The 16,869-nt window shown below is 55.5% G+C and overlaps 2 protein-coding genes across 2 annotated transcripts; both read left to right on the forward strand.

The window, feature by feature from the left end:
- Positions 1-3,389: 3,389 nt before the first annotated feature.
- MYPOP (Myb related transcription factor, partner of profilin) lies at positions 3,390-9,945 on the forward strand. Its single transcript, XM_059383689.1, has 2 exons — positions 3,390-3,937; positions 8,705-9,945. The coding sequence occupies exons 1-2, from the start codon at positions 3,439-3,441 to the stop codon at positions 9,343-9,345; spliced, it is 1,140 nt and encodes a 379-aa protein (XP_059239672.1). The 5' UTR covers positions 3,390-3,438; the 3' UTR covers positions 9,346-9,945.
- A 3,875-nt stretch (positions 9,946-13,820) lies between these two features.
- Positions 13,821-16,325, forward strand: IRF2BP1 (interferon regulatory factor 2 binding protein 1). The gene has a single exon (XM_059383687.1). The coding sequence runs from the start codon at positions 14,162-14,164 to the stop codon at positions 15,914-15,916; it is 1,755 nt and encodes a 584-aa protein (XP_059239670.1). The 5' UTR covers positions 13,821-14,161; the 3' UTR covers positions 15,917-16,325.
- Positions 16,326-16,869: the final 544 nt, after the last annotated feature.

Genomic DNA, 16,869 nt, shown 5'->3' on the forward strand with positions numbered 1-16,869 from the left:
AAGTTATAGCTCAAACCTGAACCTCTCCCCTGAAGTCCAGTCTCAAATATCCAAAGGCTTGACATTGGTACTTGGTGGAGTAAAGGGCACCTCAGGTTTGGGCAAACATGAACTCTTTAAGATTTTATTTATTTATTTGTCAGAGAGAAAGAGAGAGAGCACAAGCAGGGGGAGCGGCAGACAGAGAGAGAAGCAGGTTACCCGATGAGCAGAGAGCATCAAGCCCAATGTGGGACTCGATCCCAGGACTCAGGATCACAACCTGAGCTGAAGGCAGATGCTTAACCAACTGAGCCACCCAGGCAGCCCTTCCCGCCCTTTTAAAAAATATTTTACATATTTATTGGAAAGAGAGAGAAATTGTATGAGCAGGGGGAGCACAGAGGGAGCAGCAGACTCCCTGTGGAGCTGCATCTAGGGACTCCAGGTTCCTCACCTGAGCAGAAGGCAGCTCAACCACCTGAGCCACCCAGGGGCCCCTAAACTTGAACTCTGGATCCTCTTGCAGCCCTGCCCTTCTTTGCTGCTGGTAGCTCCAACCTTCCTTGCTTTGGACAAAGATGTTGGGGTCATCCTGAACTTGATTTCTCGAAGTTTCTGTACCCCATTATGCTTCATTTCACCTCCACAGCTAATACCTTGACTGGAATCACCACCTGTCTCCTGAACCACCTCTCTCCACAACTCAAGGGGCACCCAGCTTCCACTCTGGCTTCCTAAACCCAGTTCTCCAGAGGAATCCTCCTAAAACCAGAATGGTCGGATCATGCCCTTCCTTTGCGCAGGGGCCCTCCTGTGACTTTCACTCATGTAAAGGCCAGCCTCCTTTCAGGGATCCATGAGGCCTGTGCCGTCTACTTCCCTGCCCTCCCTCCTCACTGGCCTCCTCCGCGGTCCTGGAACACAGGAGGCACTGTCATGCTTCTCACTGCACTTGCTCCCTCACCTCTTTTGTGTGTCTACTCAAATGTCATCTTCTCAGGGAGGGCTCCCCTAACCACCTTATTTTATTTTTTTAAAGATTTTATTTACTTATTTGACAGAGACATAGTGAGAGAGGGAACATAGCAGAGGGAGTGGGAGGAAGAGAAGCAGGCTTCCCGCAAGGCAAGGAGCCCCAATGCAGGAATGGATCCCAGGATCATGATTTGAGCCAAAGGCAGGTGCTAAACCGACTGAGCCACCCAGGCGCCCCCCCCCAACTTATTTTAAAATTACGGACATAGGGATGCCTGGGTGGCTCAGTTGGTCAAGCGGCTGCCTTCGGCTCAGGTCATGATCCCAGCGTCCTGGGATCGAATCCCACATCCGGCTTCTTGCTCGGTGGGGAGCCTGCTTCTCCCTCTGCCTCTGCTGCCACTCTGCCTGCCTGCGCGCTCGCTCTCGCTCTCCTCTCTCTGGCAAATAAATAAATAAAATCTTAAAAAAATAAAATAAAATTACAGACATACACATGAGCACCATACCCCCCAACCCCGTTTCCTACCTCCATTTTTTCCCATAATACTCACCACCTCCTCACTTAGGTATCTTATTTTGCATATTGTCTGTTACTCCCGACTAAAATGTGAGCTCCATAAAGGTATAGATTTTTGTCTTCTGTATTCACTGCACTTGGAACCAAGGAGGTGCTTAATAACTATTTGTTGACTAGATGAATGAAATACCGATTCTTGAATGAGTTCTCAACGACCTTGAGAACTCCTGCAGGATGCAAAACAAAATTTCTCGGCCGGACTTAACTCCATCATGCTTTCTTCCAGCTCACACAGCCCGTGTTCTAGATTCACTCCTGCCTCCACGCATTTGCTTAAAGTCATACCTGTGCCAGGATCACCCTCCCCACTCGCCAGACTCTCCCTCTAAATTCTCCCTCCCCGCGCCATTACGTCAGTGTGTGGACAGGGGGCCCCCCTAGCACGGTTGGAAGGTTGACGGGTTGCCATGGTTACTGCACCCGCCTGAGGTGGAATATCCCCAGGGTGCCCCGCCCCAACGGGTAATAGCTGGTTGGCGGATCCAGAGCCGCTCCGCGCTGGGGCAGGTATGAGCCGGCGGCAATCGGGTTTTCGTACGCCCCCACCCCACCCACACAGTTGTCATGGAAACGGAGCGCTTGCCTCCAGCGCCGTCTCCCTCCCCACTCTCCTAGGAAAAGGCACCCAAGCAGGGTAAGAGCGCTGGGTTAAGGCAAGAAGACTGAGAGACAGGCGAGGACGGCGCGCGTTCTCAGCGATCTCTCCATCATTTCTCCCACCACCTCCGAGGATTGCTACGCCTGCGCGGGGACAGAGCCCGGGCTACCAAAGGTAGCGGGAGAGCCAGGGGCGCGCATGCGTGCACAGAGTTTTCCGCGTACGCTGCTGGGGCATCGAGAAGCACCGCGACCTAACGCCTGCGCATCTAAGCCCCGCTCGAGGAGGCCGGTGGAAGGCAATTCTGCGCTTGCGCCGTGGGAGGGGCGTGAAACTCTAGCGGTAAGGGCGTTGGGGGCTGACTGGCGCTAGGTGCGCCTGCGCCGTGGCTCTCGGGGCGGCCGGGGGCGGGGCCCAGAGGGGGAAGAGAGAGGAGGGGGGAGGAAAGAGGCCGCAGAAGCCCGAGCCTTGACCGACGGGCAGGCGGGGGCTGCGGCGGCGCCGGTGAGTGACCCGCGGCCCGACTCGGTCCCCACCCTCCATGACCCTCACTCTTCCTGGAGTCCCCCACCGCCTCCGTTGTGCCCTCTTACTCCCGGACCGCATTACCCCCCAGAGCTCCTCTTAATTCCTGGCAATCCCCAGAGCCCCTACAATCCCCGCAGACCCTAATCCCTCGTATTTTATAGTCCCAGCTCCTTCACTGTCCTAGAAGCCCCCAACTCACCGTTATTCCCGGGCATCCCTTCTAAGGACCCCTTCTCAGACCGTTCTTACGTCCTATTGCCCCGGAACCCCCAGAGCGCTCCTCTGCTCCAGATCCCCCCTTCCTGCTGCATCTCTCCTTCAGCATCTCCTTACCCCCATTACCCCCATGCTTCTTCGACCCCGAGACACCCCCTTTCTCCCTCCATTTCGCATCCTCCTATGCCCCCATTCTCCTCTAACTCCTGCAGACACCCCCTCTTTCGCTTTTCCTCATTTCCCTCCACCCCTCCAGACCCTCCCCCAATTTCCATCAACTCCTCAGCGTGGCACTTTGCACCGCGTGAGGCACCAGAGGAGCGCCCAGCGGGTATCAGCTATTATTAGGCGCTCTGAATGTCCCGCGTGGCCCGTCGCCCCCAGCCACGCTTCACTCCAACCCCTGGCCCCGGGGACGGAGGAGGCGGTGTCGGGGCTGCCGGGGCGGGGCGGGCGGCGCGCGGACGCCGAGCCCCCGCCAGCGCCGTGCGCCATGTGCCCGCAGCGCCGGCGCCCCCCCCATGCGCCAAGCGGCCGGACGGCGGCGTCGGGGGGCGCCATGGCCTCGGCGGCGGCGGGCGAAGCGGAAGAGACCACCCGGCTGCGCAAGCCGCGCTTCTCGTTCGAGGAGAACCAGATCTTGATCCGCGAGGTGCGCGCCCACTACCCGCAGCTCTACGGCGCGCAAAGCCGTCGGGTGAGCGTGGCTGAGCGGCGGCGTGTGTGGGATGGCATCGCCGCCAAGATCAACGGCATCACCAGCTGGAAGCGCACCGGCCAGGAGGTCCAAAAGCGCTGGAATGACTTCAAGCGCCGCACCAAGGAGAAGCTGGCCCGAGTGCCGCACTCCACGCAGGGCGCCGGGCCTGCCGCCGAGGACGCCTTCTCCGCGGAGGAGGAGACCATTTTTGCCATCCTGGGGCCGGGCGTGGCGGGGCCAGGAGCTGGTGCAGGGGCCGAGCAGACCTCCGGGGCCGCTTCCTCACAGCCGCCAGCCCCAAGTGCCGGCGCCCAACGCTACGTGTTGTCTGAGGACCGCAGGGAGGACCGACGAGCAGGTGAGTTCGTCCAGCCTCACTGTAGCCAGAGCAGATGGTCACCAAGTCAGTTGTGTTCTCGGCACTGTTCCGAGCCCTCTCCGTGGCTCATCACAACCTCCCTTACAACCCTGTGAGGTGGGTGCTGTGATTATGCCCATTTTAAATCTGGGGAAACTGAGGCTCAGAAAAGTGAAGTGACTCACCCAAAGTCCCACAGCTCATGACTGTCAGAGTCAGGAACGGAACCCAGACCTAGGAGGCCTGGCTCCAGAGTCCACACCTGGGATTATCAGCACACACACAAGATTTCATTGAAGGCGATGTAAGGTGGTGACAATGGAGGCAGGCTGTCTGGGCTCCCGTCACAACTTGGCCACTCAGCTGTGTCATTTTGGGTAAGTTCCTGTGGCTCAGTTTCCACTTCTGTAAAATGGGGTTGAAAAAAATAGTCCCCACCTCAAAAGCTTGCTGCAAAGATTAAAGGAGTTAATACGTGTAAATTGCTTAGTACGTCTCCTGGACACTCACTTTTAGCTCTTTATAGGATTATCAGTGCTGGAAGGTAGGAACTATTTTACAATTTTATAAATCAGAGACTCAGGTTTGGTAACTTTCCCAAGGTCATGCCATGAGTAGGGCAAGTGTGCAGAGCAGAGTGCACAGACTCCCACTTAGCCTCAACTTTGGATTATTCTTTCTCCCACAGCTATTTCCCGAACACCTACCCTATGCTGGGCAGTGTTGGGGACACAGTGGTGACTGAGACATCCCCAGCCTTGCCTCCTGGGGCTGAGCTGTGGGAGTGTGGAGGGGGCACGTGACCCAGGCTGGGAGGTCAAGGAAGGCTTCCTGGAGGAGGCGACATCAGAGGCACAGAGCAAGAATGAGGAGCTGAAGAAGTGTTCCTGGTAGAAGGAACAGCATGTACAGTGACTTTGAGACAAGAAGGTTTAGCCAGTTTAGGAACTGGGAAGTTTCCAAGTTAGGGGAATGGGAAAGTAAAAAGACTGAAGAAAGGAAATGTTTTGAGATGAGATTGGAGAGGTCAGCAAAGGCCAGACCAGGTAGTGCCTTTCAGGCTGAGGTGAGGAATTCCATCCTAAGTGCTAGAAGGAGTCACTGGAGGGTTTTGAGGAAGGGAAGGACATGGAAGCGATCAAACAACTTCAAGATAATGTGACTCAGAGAGGTTTGTTCACCTACCCGAGGTCACACAGCAAATTAGTAGAACTGGGTCTCAAATACAGGTGTGTCCAACTCACAGCACATGCACTTAACCACTGGGCTAGACTGCCTGGCAATCACAGCAACAATTAATATTGACTGGGAGTTCATAGGTATGCCAGAATTAGATCACACGCAGTGTGTAAGTGAAGGTCATCACTTTGGACTTTATCTTCAGGGCACTGGGGAGGCCTGAAAGCATCCTTGGCAGGAGAGAGAGAGAGAATTGCTTGGGACCCTTGTTCTCAATATAAATCTTAAACAACATTGCTTCTGTGAAATGCCCATGTTGAACCAGAGCAGAAATGACAAACTTATTTTTTCAAGAGTTTACAACTATTCTATTCATTCATTCATTAAATCAGCAAATATTTATTGAGCACCCCTTCTGAGGCAGGCACAGTGATAGATGCTGGGAATACTGTGGAGAGAAAGACAATGGAGCTGGCTTTCCAGTTATTGGAGACAAACCAGAACAAGTAGCCCCCAAACAGATCATATACCAAGAGGTGATAAGAACTAAGGAGAAAAATAAAGCACATTTAAAGCATAGTGAGTGATGGAAGGGGCACTGTAGTCAGGGAGGGCATCCCTGAGATGGTGGAATTTGAGCAGAGACCTGAATAGAATAAATGAGTCAGTCGGATATCTGGGAGAACAGCACTTCAGCTAGAAGAAGCCACACATGCCAAGGCCCTGGGGCAGCAATGGGCTAAAGCACCCTTGATTGGGACCTCACATGGAGATTACCCACTGTGTAAACTCATAAAAGAGGAACTGCTCTGACTGCAGGACTGGAACAGGGTCTGGGGCAGCCTGAGGCATCTCTGTTGACACTAGAGGGAGACCTAAGGATAATTTCCGTGGACCTAATATTTGAAAAATAAATAAATAAATAAAATAACAGTAACGGCATTGAAGATTTGCTGTGTGCCAGGCACTGGCCTCATCCCTGTGCCTGGGGTGATTCAGTTAATCCCCGTGATGGCCCTCAGGGAGATGTTCTGTTATTGGGTCTCTTGGTCCTTTGCCCACACACACACCTATTTACAGGTGGGGAAACTGAGCCCCAAAGTTTGCAGATAAATGATTTTAAATCTTGTGGTGGTCCTTCTATGATCCCTGTGGACATGACAGCTGGGCAACTTTCTGTTGTTCAGTAGACTAGAAGAGTGGTATTTCAGAGTGGCAACAGTGTCCCTACCCCTCATGAGGGGGACTCAATACCCTTGGGCCCAGAGCCCTGTCTAACAGTAGTCAAAAACATGGGTTCCATCTAGGTTCAAATTCCTCTTCTCCCATTCACCAGCACTGTGACATCTCTCTGGGCCTCAGGTCTCCTCATTTGTAAAGTGGGCAAATAATGACAGCACCTACCCCCAGAGAATGGCTAAGAGGACACATTGCAAGAACATAGGAGGAAAGGTTAGCTGCTTCACCCCGGGGCCGAGCCAGCAAAGTTCAACAAGCATTAGCGCTGGTTATCACCTCTCTCCCCGCCTCCCCCTGCCTGGCTGACCCAGGGAGGCTGGTGCCCTAGCTTTTAAGGCTAGAGGTGGCGGGCTGTTGCTGGGACAAGAGAGTAGGGAGATCAGATCTGGCCTTGGAGCAGGAGGCAGGCTTCCCCAAGGAAAGAGTCTCTGAGCTGGCCAAGGGGCCATGCAAGGGGGGGTACTCCTGGTGGAGGGAACTGCATGTTCCTTAGCTGGCCCTGAGCCAAGGAAGAGGGACAGAAAGGGGTAAGAGCTGAGGCCTTGCAGACTTCGGGAGGGGCTGGCCTGTGTACCCTGTGGGTGCTGGGAAGCCGTGGGAGGGTTGTGGCAAGGACCTGGGGCCCAGGGCCCCAATCAGGGCTGACTCTCTGGAAGCCACAGTTCTTTTTTCATTAAAGAAAAAATTTTGTGCTGGACATTGTTCTAGGCGCTGGGTAAACAGCAATGAACAAAACAAAGCCCTGCCTGATGGAGCTGACATCAGGAGGAGGAGACAACAAACACAGAACGACCCCATGCCAGGTGGAGATAAGTGGTATAAAAGAAATCAGGTAGGGTTAGGAGAGAGAAAAGGACAGAGATGGGAGCTACTGTAGATAGCAGGTCATGGAGGGTCTTCCCAAGGAGGCCATATTTGAGCAGAGATGCTAAGGGAGGGAGCCAGCCAGGTGTCTGGGGAAAGAGCTTTCCAGGTCAAGGAACAGCAAGTGCAAAGGCCCTGAGGCAGGGGTAGACCTGCTGTGTTTGTGGACCACCAACAAGAAGGCCAATGTAGCTGGAGCCTCCTGAATGAGATACAAAGTGGAGGAGCACAGATGAGGTCAGGGAGATAGTGAGGCAAGTTGTGGAGACCCTTTGACCAGGGGGGGGCACAAGGGCTTTGATTTTATGTGGGAGATGAGAGCCCCAGGCAGCTTTTGAGCAGAGAAAGACTACATGTGACTTGTGTTGTTTACACACCTTGATTGAGATACAATTCCCATACTGTATAGCACCCCCCCCCCATTTAAAGCGGACAATGCAGGAGCTTTTAGCGCATTCCTGGAGTTGTACAACCATCACTACCATCAATTTGAGAACATTTTCATCACTCTGAAAAGAAACCCCCGCACCTCTTAGCCATCACCCCCTGCTCTGGGCAGCTCCAAGTGACCACTCATCTACTCTTTGTCTCTTGTAGATTTGCCTATTTGGGACATTTCATATAAACGGATCAGAGGCCAGGTGGTCCTCTGTGGGTAGCATAAATGACATGTTATTTTGGCGGGACCTCAGCAGTCCAAGTGGGACATGTCGGGTGGTTGGACCAGGAGGGGCTGTGGAGGTAGAGGAGGACAGAACAAACAGGTTGGATGTTGAAAATAGTCTGAAGGCAGAGCCAGTGACATTTACACACAGAAGGTGTCTTGGAGAAGAGAAGTGAAAGTTTTGGCCCCGGGTGGCAGGAAGGACAGAGATCAGCCCTTGGGGAGAGACGGGATTAGGGAGGACCAGGAGCTCAGCTCTGGACCAGAGACTGTGAGTCATTGCTAGGTGATGGAGGGGGTACACAGGGACACAACTGGAGGAGAGGTTTCCAGTGGGGCTGGGAAACCTGGAAGCCTCTTTGGCAGACTCTGTTCAAGTTCATGAGCATGAATGAAATCTCAGGTGAGGAGCCAGGAATCGCAGGCAGCAGGCTTTGGTTTGAACTGGTACAGACCCCACAGCTGAAATAGAACTCCTCCCACCTGATGGGACAGAGCCCAGCAATGCGTTCTGAGAGGTGTATGGTGGGGGAGTGGGGGTGGGGGCGGGGGCTTCCAGAGTGTTCAGAGCCTTCTAGAATGTTGGTTCTGCCTGGCTCTGCAGGGGACTTCCAGGACCCCGGTTCCACTAAGGCCGGCATCGGCCTTCAGGTGGTTGTTAGATACGTTAGACTCTCTCCCCTGTGTTCTCCTCCAAGGCACGATCTGACTCAGGTTTTGGAAAGATGGCTCTGGGACCAGGGTGCGTGGGAAGTGGAAAGGGGAAATCAAGACGGCATGGGGGAGTCGCAATCACCTTATGTACCTCTCTCTCTCCACAGATACACCAGCCCACAACAAGGGGGGCTCCAACAGCCCCGAGCAGTGGGCCCGGCCCTCCTGCAGTCCCCAGGAAGGGGGCTGCCCGCCACCCAAGGAGCGTGAGTCCCCGCCCCCTCCAGCCCTGCAGACGGTCCAGCTGCCCCGTTTGGCCTTGTCTCCACCGCCCTCAGCCCCTCCTCCACTGCCACCACCCACGCCCTCAGCCCCAGACCCCTCCCTGGACTTCCTGCGGGCTCAGCAGGAGACTGCCAACGCCATTCGGGAGCTGGCTGGCACCCTTCAGCAGGGACTGGCCAAACTGAGTGAGGCCCTCAGTGCCCTACTGCCCCTTCTGCCGGGAACCGCAGTGGACAGGCTGCCTCCGCCCCTGCCCCCGCCCCCGCCCCCACCCCCACCTCCCAGGCCCCTCCTGCCCCCTCCTACCCCCAAAGCTGAGATCACCCCGGAGCCGGTGTCCGTGGTAGCTGCCGTGGTGGACGGAGCGGTGGTCGCAGCCAGGGGGGTGATCATCGCCCCTAGGAGCGAGGAGGGGACCCCCCGGCCACCCCCAGCCCCGCTTCCTCCCCACGACTCACCCCCACACAAGAGGAGAAAAGGTTTCCCTACACGGAAGAGGCGGGGGCGATGGAAATCTCCGTGAAATCTGCCCTTGGGTTTGAGCTCCTCTCTGCTCCTCCTGCCTGCACCTCCTCCCCCCAGCTTAGCCCAGTGGAGGAGGGCGAAGCACCTTCCCCATCTCAGCTGCTCCCCAGGCTCCCCTGCTGCAGGGGCACGAGCACCCCACTCCCTCTACTAGTTAGTGCCTGATTCTCAGGGGACCTCATTGATGGGTGCCCCGGCCCTTTCTCCAGTACAGCGCTGTCTGCCTGGCTGCTTCCCCAAACCCTAACTTGTAAGCCATCGATTTTACCTTATTATTGCCCTTCGTGGGTTGCGGAGGGAATCCCTCGGGTCTGCACATACCCCCTTCCCCAACAACTCCTGGTCTTGACTTGAAGAGAATTGACCCGAAGTCTCCGATCCAGACTTTGGAGGGGCTGGGAGTCTCGAGACAAATCAGAATATGGATGACAAAGGATACAGCAGTCTGTACCCTAGGGAGAGGGGGGTGGAGTTCTCACTGGGGAGGTACAGGTTGGGCCCTTTGCCTCCCAATGCTCTCTCTGACCTCCAGAGCTCAACCCCCTCCTTTCTCCCGAGTGGTGACAAGATGTGAATAAACTTATTTTTAATACAATTACTTTGGGCTCTGAGACAGGCCTGGGGGTTTCTGCACTTACACCTGCCCCCACCCCTCTGTGGACAGGGGGTGTCTCGTTGAACTTGGAGGCTGGTGGTTTTCCAGTGCCCCCCCCCCCGCCTTTTCCCCTTTCTTTCCTTAAACCCATCAAATTCTGTGTTCAAATCTTATTCCTACTTACCCATCCTTCAGAAATTAGCCCAAGTGTCATCTCCTCCAGGGGAACTTTCTGGATTTCCTCCCTGCTAGAATGGGCCTGCCTAGATTTTTTTCTAGCGTCCTTTGGTCCCTAAATGAGCTCATGCCTTTATCTGTTTAAAGCTGGTCCTCATTCCCCCACCCTTCCCCAGTTTCATGAAGGCAAGAGCCGTTTTTTGTTTTTCTTTCGTTTTCTGGTTTTTTTACTCCTAAACCTGCTGCAAAGCGTAGTCGCAAAGTAGCTAATAATCACCATGCCCCATCTGATTCAGTCAGACGGGGCCCAACCCCTGGCACTACCCTGGCCAGCTGCGTGGGCCTTCTTTTTCCTCATCTGTAAAATGGGTATAAAAATTGGAGGAGTCCACAAGAGCTCCATTCTGTTTTCATCCTTCAGGTCTCAGCTCAAATACTACCTCCTCAGTAAAGTCTTTCCTGGCACTCCCTCTCACCCAGCAGTTAGGGGAAAAACATAGTTAAATACTACTTGAGTAAATTTAAGTAAGACATCTGCCTCCATCACCGGGATGAGCCCCGTCAGGGGAAGGCCTGAGTCTAGCTAGATCAGTGCTGTGTCCTCAGCATCGCCCAGCACAGAGGGAGAGTTGCGCCTTTGAGTTAATGAGCAGCTTAAAAACAGTCTCCATGTGTGGTGCTCCTTTTCTGGGCCAGGCACCATGCTAAACATTTATATGCATGTTTTCATTTTAACTTGAGGCTGCCCAATTAAATGCAGACTCTAATGGGGGGTGTCTATGTTTTTTTCCCCGAGTTTAAAAGAGACTTACACTGGGGCACCTGGGTAGCTCAGTGGGTTAAAGCCTCTGCCTTCGGCTCAGGTCGTGATCCTAGGGTCCTGGGATCGAGCCCCGCGTCGGGCTCTCTGCTTGGCAGGGGCCTGCTCCCTCCTTCTCTCTCTCTGCCTGCCTCTCAGCCTACTTGTAATCTCTGTCAAATAAATAAAATCTTTAAAAAAAAAAAGAGAGAGAGAGAGAGAGACTTACACTAAACTTGTGATGGGGCCAGTCGCAATTCAGCTGACCTGAAGCTGGACCCCAGCCAGAACTCTAGACCTCACCCCTCTCCCCCAACTAATTTTTACTGAAGAATTGCTTAAAGGCAATTTTCTTTTTATTTATTTATTTATTTATTTGACAGAGAGAAATCACAAGTAGATGGAGAGGCAGGCAGAGAGAGAGAGAGAGGGAAGCAGGCTCCCCGCCGAGCAGAGAGCCCGATGTGGGACTCGATCCCAGGACCCCGAGATCATGACCCGAGCCGAAGGCAGCGGCTTAACCCACTGAGCCACCCAGGCGCCCAAGGCAATTTTCGATGATATGTGGATGGCTGCTTTTATTTTTTCAGATTTTATGTATTTATTTGAGAGAGCCAGTACAAGCTGGGTATGGGGTAGAGGGAGAAGCAGGCTCCCTGCTGAGCAAGGAGCCTGATGTGGCTCCTTGATCCCAAGGATCATGACCTGACCCAAAGGCAGAAGCTTAACCAACTGAGCCACCCATGTCCATATGGATGGCCTTTTTTTTTTTTTTAAAAGATTTATTTATTTTGACAGAGAGAAATCACAAGTAGACAGAGAGGCAGCCAGAGAGAGAGAGAGAGAAGCAAGCTCCCTGCTGAGCAGAGAGCCCGATGCGGGACTCGATCCCAGGACCCTGAGATCATGACCCGAGCCGAAGGCAGAGGCTTTAACCCACTGAGCCACCCAGGCGCCCCATGGATGGCCTTTTTAATAGCTCTTATGTGGTATTAAACTTTATTAAAATGTAGCTAGTTCCCCAAAAATGTAGTTAGTACATTAAAAACCTACACTTCTGCCCATAATACAGACATATCTCGTTTTATTGTGCTTTCCTTTAAGATACTGCATTTTTCCCCCTACAAGTTGAAGGTTTGTGGAAACCCTGCATCAAGCAAGTCTGTCGGTGCCATTTTTCCAGCAGTTGCTCATTTTGTGTATCTGTGTCACATTTTGGAAATTCATGCAGTATTTCCAACTTTTGCATTATTACTACATTTGCTATGGCGCTCTGTGATCACTGACCTCTGAGAGCTCAGAGGATGGTTAGCATTTTTTAGCAATAAAATATTTTTAAATTCAAGTGCACACTTAATGAACTGTAGCATAGTGTAAACTTTTAGATACATTGGAAAAACCAAAAAGTTCATTTGACTTGTTCTATTGTGATATTTGCTTTATTGCTAGGTTTGCTTTATTGTGGTAGTCTGGAAGGAGCCCACAGTATTTCCGAGGTATGCCTGTATTGCTTAGGATGAGGCAAAAGTAGGAAGTCTTTTTCTTTCTTCTTCTTTTTTTTTTTTTTTTTTTTTTTTAGTTAAGGGAGTCAATTTCCAGAAAATAATACAGATGTTAAGCGAAATTGTGAAGCGGACAGCGGTGTTTGGATAACAAAATCAGCAGCTAGGATTGCACCGGGATGTAGGAGAGGGAGTAGTCCGATTAGTTTGAAAGCCACTAATGAATGCATGTCTGACAAGTCATTCAAATATTTTTGAGTTCTCACGGACCCAGGTTTAAGAGAGAGGAAGAGTTAGAACCTGGAGACCTGTCCTTCCCTCCCTCCCTCCTCTTCCAGCCTGACTCGCACTGGTCCCGATGCTGGGAAGAAATCCCTCCCCGGGGGCGGGATGGGGTGGGGGTGTCCCCAAAGCCTGGTTGGTCCGATCAGGTAGTAAGCACTGGAGGTTGGAGAAAAAGTACTCCCTACAACTCTTGCTGACCATCCCCGGCCTCCCTCCCTTCCTCCAAATTAGCGGTCAGTAATGGGTGAGGATTCCCTCAACGCAGTGCTCCCCAAAAACCTAAAACTCCCAGACATTGAGCCGGAGGTAGGAGACAGCGGCAATCGGGAAGGCCTCCCCCCGCCTCTTAGGCAGCGGAAGTGCGTCGGTTTGTCCTCCCGGCAGAGCATTTTGGGAATTGTAGTGAAGTGGCAGTGGGGAGCTGGGGAGAAACACAATGTAACCCTTTGTAGACCAGAGCGCGCCGGCAGAGATGGAACAGAGTTCGAGGGCGTTGGACCACTCTTTAATAGATGAGGCAAGTGTGGCAGAGGCCTGGCTCAGAGGCGTTCGTTCTTCCTCTTTCACCGGCTGCTTCCGGCCCCATGATACACAACATTGGAGGCAAACGGGGTGCCAAGCAGAACCCTCCCTCTCCCAATTGCCAGCTTCCCGTCCCCTACCCTGAAACCATCCAATCAGGGCCTCTCCTCCGGAGCTGCTGCGTCCCTAACCAGACATTGGCCCACCTTTGATGGGCGGGGAATTGAGCCTCAGAAAGAGCAAGACTTTTGCCTAAAGCTGCACAGCAAGTCGGAACAGAAATTAGATGCCCGAAAGCATGTCCACTTCCTACCATTTCTGAGTCCGTGATAGCTGTGATCATTCATAACTCATCCCCGCCCCCAAGCCCTGTGCCCGAGCTCCTCCGAGCGCGTGGAACTCCCTGCCTCGCCGAGATGAATGGTAGGGTTTGCGCGTCGGAGAGGCTACGAGTCCAGCTCTCCACCGCCAGCCGTCCCCTTTAAGAATCGGCCCCGGCGGGACTACGTTTCCCAGAAGGCTTTGCCGGCGCGTTATGTAACTTTCCCTGCGAAGCGGCCTCTGGGGCAGAAGGAGGTGGAGGCGGCGGCGGCCGTTGCAGCAGCGGCGGCGGCGGCGGGATCGGCGGGAGCCCGAGGCGGCGGTGCCCGCGGCCCATTCCGGGGCCCGAGCTGTGCGCCTCGGCCCGGAGCCCAGACCGGGCAGGGGCGCCGACGTGCCTCTAACAGGCTTTTCAAGGAGGCGGGAGTGAGGAAAAAGGCTTAGGGCCCAGGGGGCGGGGAAGGGGGGCCGGGCCTGGATCGGCGGGGAGGCCGAGTCGGAGGCCTGACTGTGGATTGCGCGGTCCCGGAGACACGAATCGAACGTCTGCGGCGCGGATCGAACGTCGGCGGCGGGTGGAACGCCGGGGCTCAGCGGCGCGCGCGCGGGGGTCATGGCGTCTGTGCAGGCGTCCCGCCGCCAGTGGTGCTACCTGTGCGACCTGCCCAAGATGCCGTGGGCCATGGTGTGGGACTTCAGCGAGGCGGTGTGTCGCGGCTGCGTGAACTTCGAGGGTGCGGATCGCATCGAGCTGCTCATCGACGCTGCCCGCCAACTCAAGCGCAGCCACGTGCTCCCCGAGGGCCGCTCTCCCGGGCCCCCCGCCCTCAAGCACCCGACCACCAAGGACCTGGCTGCGGCCGCTGCCCAGGGGCCTCAGTTACCGCCTCCACAGGCCCAGCCCCAGCCGTCAGGAACAGGCGGTGGCATCTCTGGCCCGGACCGCTATGACAGGGCCACATCGTCGGGCCGCCTCCCCCTGCCCTCTCCCGCCCTGGAGTACACCCTGGGGTCTCGCCTGGCTAATGGGCTGGGCCGCGAGGAGGCCGTGGCGGAGGGGGCGCGGAGGGCCCTGCTTGGCTCCATGCCCAGCTTGGTGCCCCCCGGGCTGCTGGCAGCTGCGGTATCTGGCCTGGGAAGCCGAGGCCTGACGCTGGCACCCGGCTTGAGTCCTGCCCGCCCGGCTTTTGGCTCCGATTTCGAGAAGGAGAAGCAGCAGAGGAATGCGGACTGTCTGGCAGAACTGAACGAGGCCATGCGTGGCCGGGCGGAGGAGTGGCACGGGCGCCCCAAAGCTGTGCGGGAACAGCTGCTGGCATTGTCGGCCTGTGCCCCCTTCAATGTCCGCTTCAAGAAGGATCACGGGCTGGTGGGGCGGGTGTTCGCTTTTGATGCTACTGCCCGCCCGCCGGGCTATGAGTTCGAGCTGAAGCTTTTTACCGAATACCCCTGTGGCTCTGGCAACGTGTACGCAGGAGTCCTGGCCGTGGCTCGCCAGATGTTTCATGATGCCCTGCGGGAGCCGGGCAAGGCTCTGGCCTCATCAGGCTTCAAGTACCTCGAATATGAACGGAGGCACGGCTCGGGGGAATGGCGCCAGCTGGGGGAGTTGCTAACCGACGGTGTCCGCAGCTTTCGAGAGCCGGCTCCCGCAGAGGCCCTGCCCCAGCAGTATCCAGAGGCAGCCCCTGCAGCTCTCTGTGGTCCACCCCCGCGAGCCCCATCCCGGAACCTGGCGCCTACTCCACGCCGTCGAAAGGCATCCCCCGAGCCCGAGGGTGAGGCGGCTGGGAAGATGACCACCGAGGAACAGCAGCAGCGGCACTGGGTAGCCCCGGGTGGCCCATACTCCGCCGACACACCTGGGGTGCCCTCACCCATCGCCGCCCTGAAGAACGTGGCAGAGGCCCTGGGCCACTCCCCCAAGGACCCTGGCGGGGGTGGGGGCCCCGTGCGTGCCGGGGGCGCCAGCCCCGCAGCCTCCTCCACAGCCCAGCCTCCTGTCCAGCATCGTCTTGTGGCCCGCAACGGTGAGGCGGAAGTCAGCCCCACCGCAGGGGCAGAAGCTGTTAGTGGGGGTGGTGGCAGCACCGGGGCGACCCCTGGGGCACCCCTGTGCTGTACCCTGTGCCGCGAGCGGCTGGAAGATACCCACTTCGTCCAGTGCCCCTCAGTGCCCGGACACAAGTTCTGTTTTCCCTGCTCACGGGAATTCATCAAGGCACAGGGCCCTGCTGGGGAGGTGTACTGCCCCAGTGGAGACAAGTGCCCCCTGGTGGGCTCCTCTGTCCCCTGGGCCTTCATGCAGGGCGAGATCGCCACTATCCTTGCTGGAGACATCAAGGTTAAGAAAGAACGGGACCCCTAGGCCACCACTGCCACCAGTCTACTGCCTCCCACCCCTTTGCTACCCACCGCTGCTGCGGATAAATTATTCCCTCCCCCGCCCAGCCCAGTGCTACCCCGACTTGTGTACATACCCTCTTCCTCATCCCAGATGGGTCCCCTGGGGTAGATGCATTGAGGGTGGGGGGAGAAAGCTTGTAGCTTCTGTTCAAGGGGCTGTGTGGGGTCCCTTGGCCCCTCCAGTATTCCTCTCCCCTCCTTGGCTTGGCTTTGCTGCTGCTTGTAGTTGGGGGAGAGGTGCCCCCCTCCTCCTTGAGAAGGGGCCTCCTGAAATCTCGCTCTTTATAAACAAAGCAAAAGCATTTTATTGCCCCCCCTCTCCCGCCCCCTTTTCCTCCTTCAATAAACCGAAAGATGGGGTTTTTTTTTTCCTTCTTGGTCCTAGTTGTGAGATGCTGCGCCCCCTCTGGGACCGAACTGATCCCTGCAGGAAAGGACTTTGCGTTGTAGCCTCCAGGTGGCGCCCTTCCCTCAGGCGGCCCGTTGGCTGTTTTTAGGAATGCCGGCCATTCCTCAAGCGTCCTAGCCGTCTGCCCGTTTTCCAGATGACAGAACTGAGGCTCAGCCAGAGCCAAGCTCGGGAAGGTTTCCCTTCTGGTCCGCCCCTGTGTCTACCCAGGATGTGGGGGACTCAGCGCCCTCGAGGGGAGGGGAAGGAGGCATCAGGAGGCTTCCAAGAAGGGATGGGCAGTGAGTTCTTGCTCAGAAGGCAGAATATTAAAGCTGCCTTTCTTAGAGGAACTGCCCTACGAGAGAGGAAATTCACCTCCATGGGGTACACTAACAGAATCCCTGGAAACAAGGTGACTGCCTCCTGCCTCTGTCGGTGCCCTGGACTGCGCTCCCCACGTCCATCTAGGGAGACCAGTCTCAACGGTGGCCATCCTAGGACACCAGGACTGGCAGGGTAAAAGG

The sequence above is a fragment of the Mustela nigripes genome, chromosome 17, assembly GCF_022355385.1.
Source record: "Mustela nigripes isolate SB6536 chromosome 17, MUSNIG.SB6536, whole genome shotgun sequence".
Lineage (NCBI taxonomy): Eukaryota > Metazoa > Chordata > Mammalia > Carnivora > Mustelidae > Mustela > Mustela nigripes.

Excerpts from the sequence above, each read along its gene's own strand:
- MYPOP (XM_059383689.1), top strand. The coding sequence starts at position 3,439 with ATGGCCTCGGCGGCGGCGGGCGAAGCGGAAGAGACCACCCGGCTGCGC. Across the intron at positions 3,938-8,704 it reads CAGGGAGGACCGACGAGCAG|ATACACCAGCCCACAACAAG; the intron begins GTGAGTTCGTCC and ends CTCTCTCCACAG.
- IRF2BP1 (XM_059383687.1), top strand. The coding sequence starts at position 14,162 with ATGGCGTCTGTGCAGGCGTCCCGCCGCCAGTGGTGCTACCTGTGCGAC.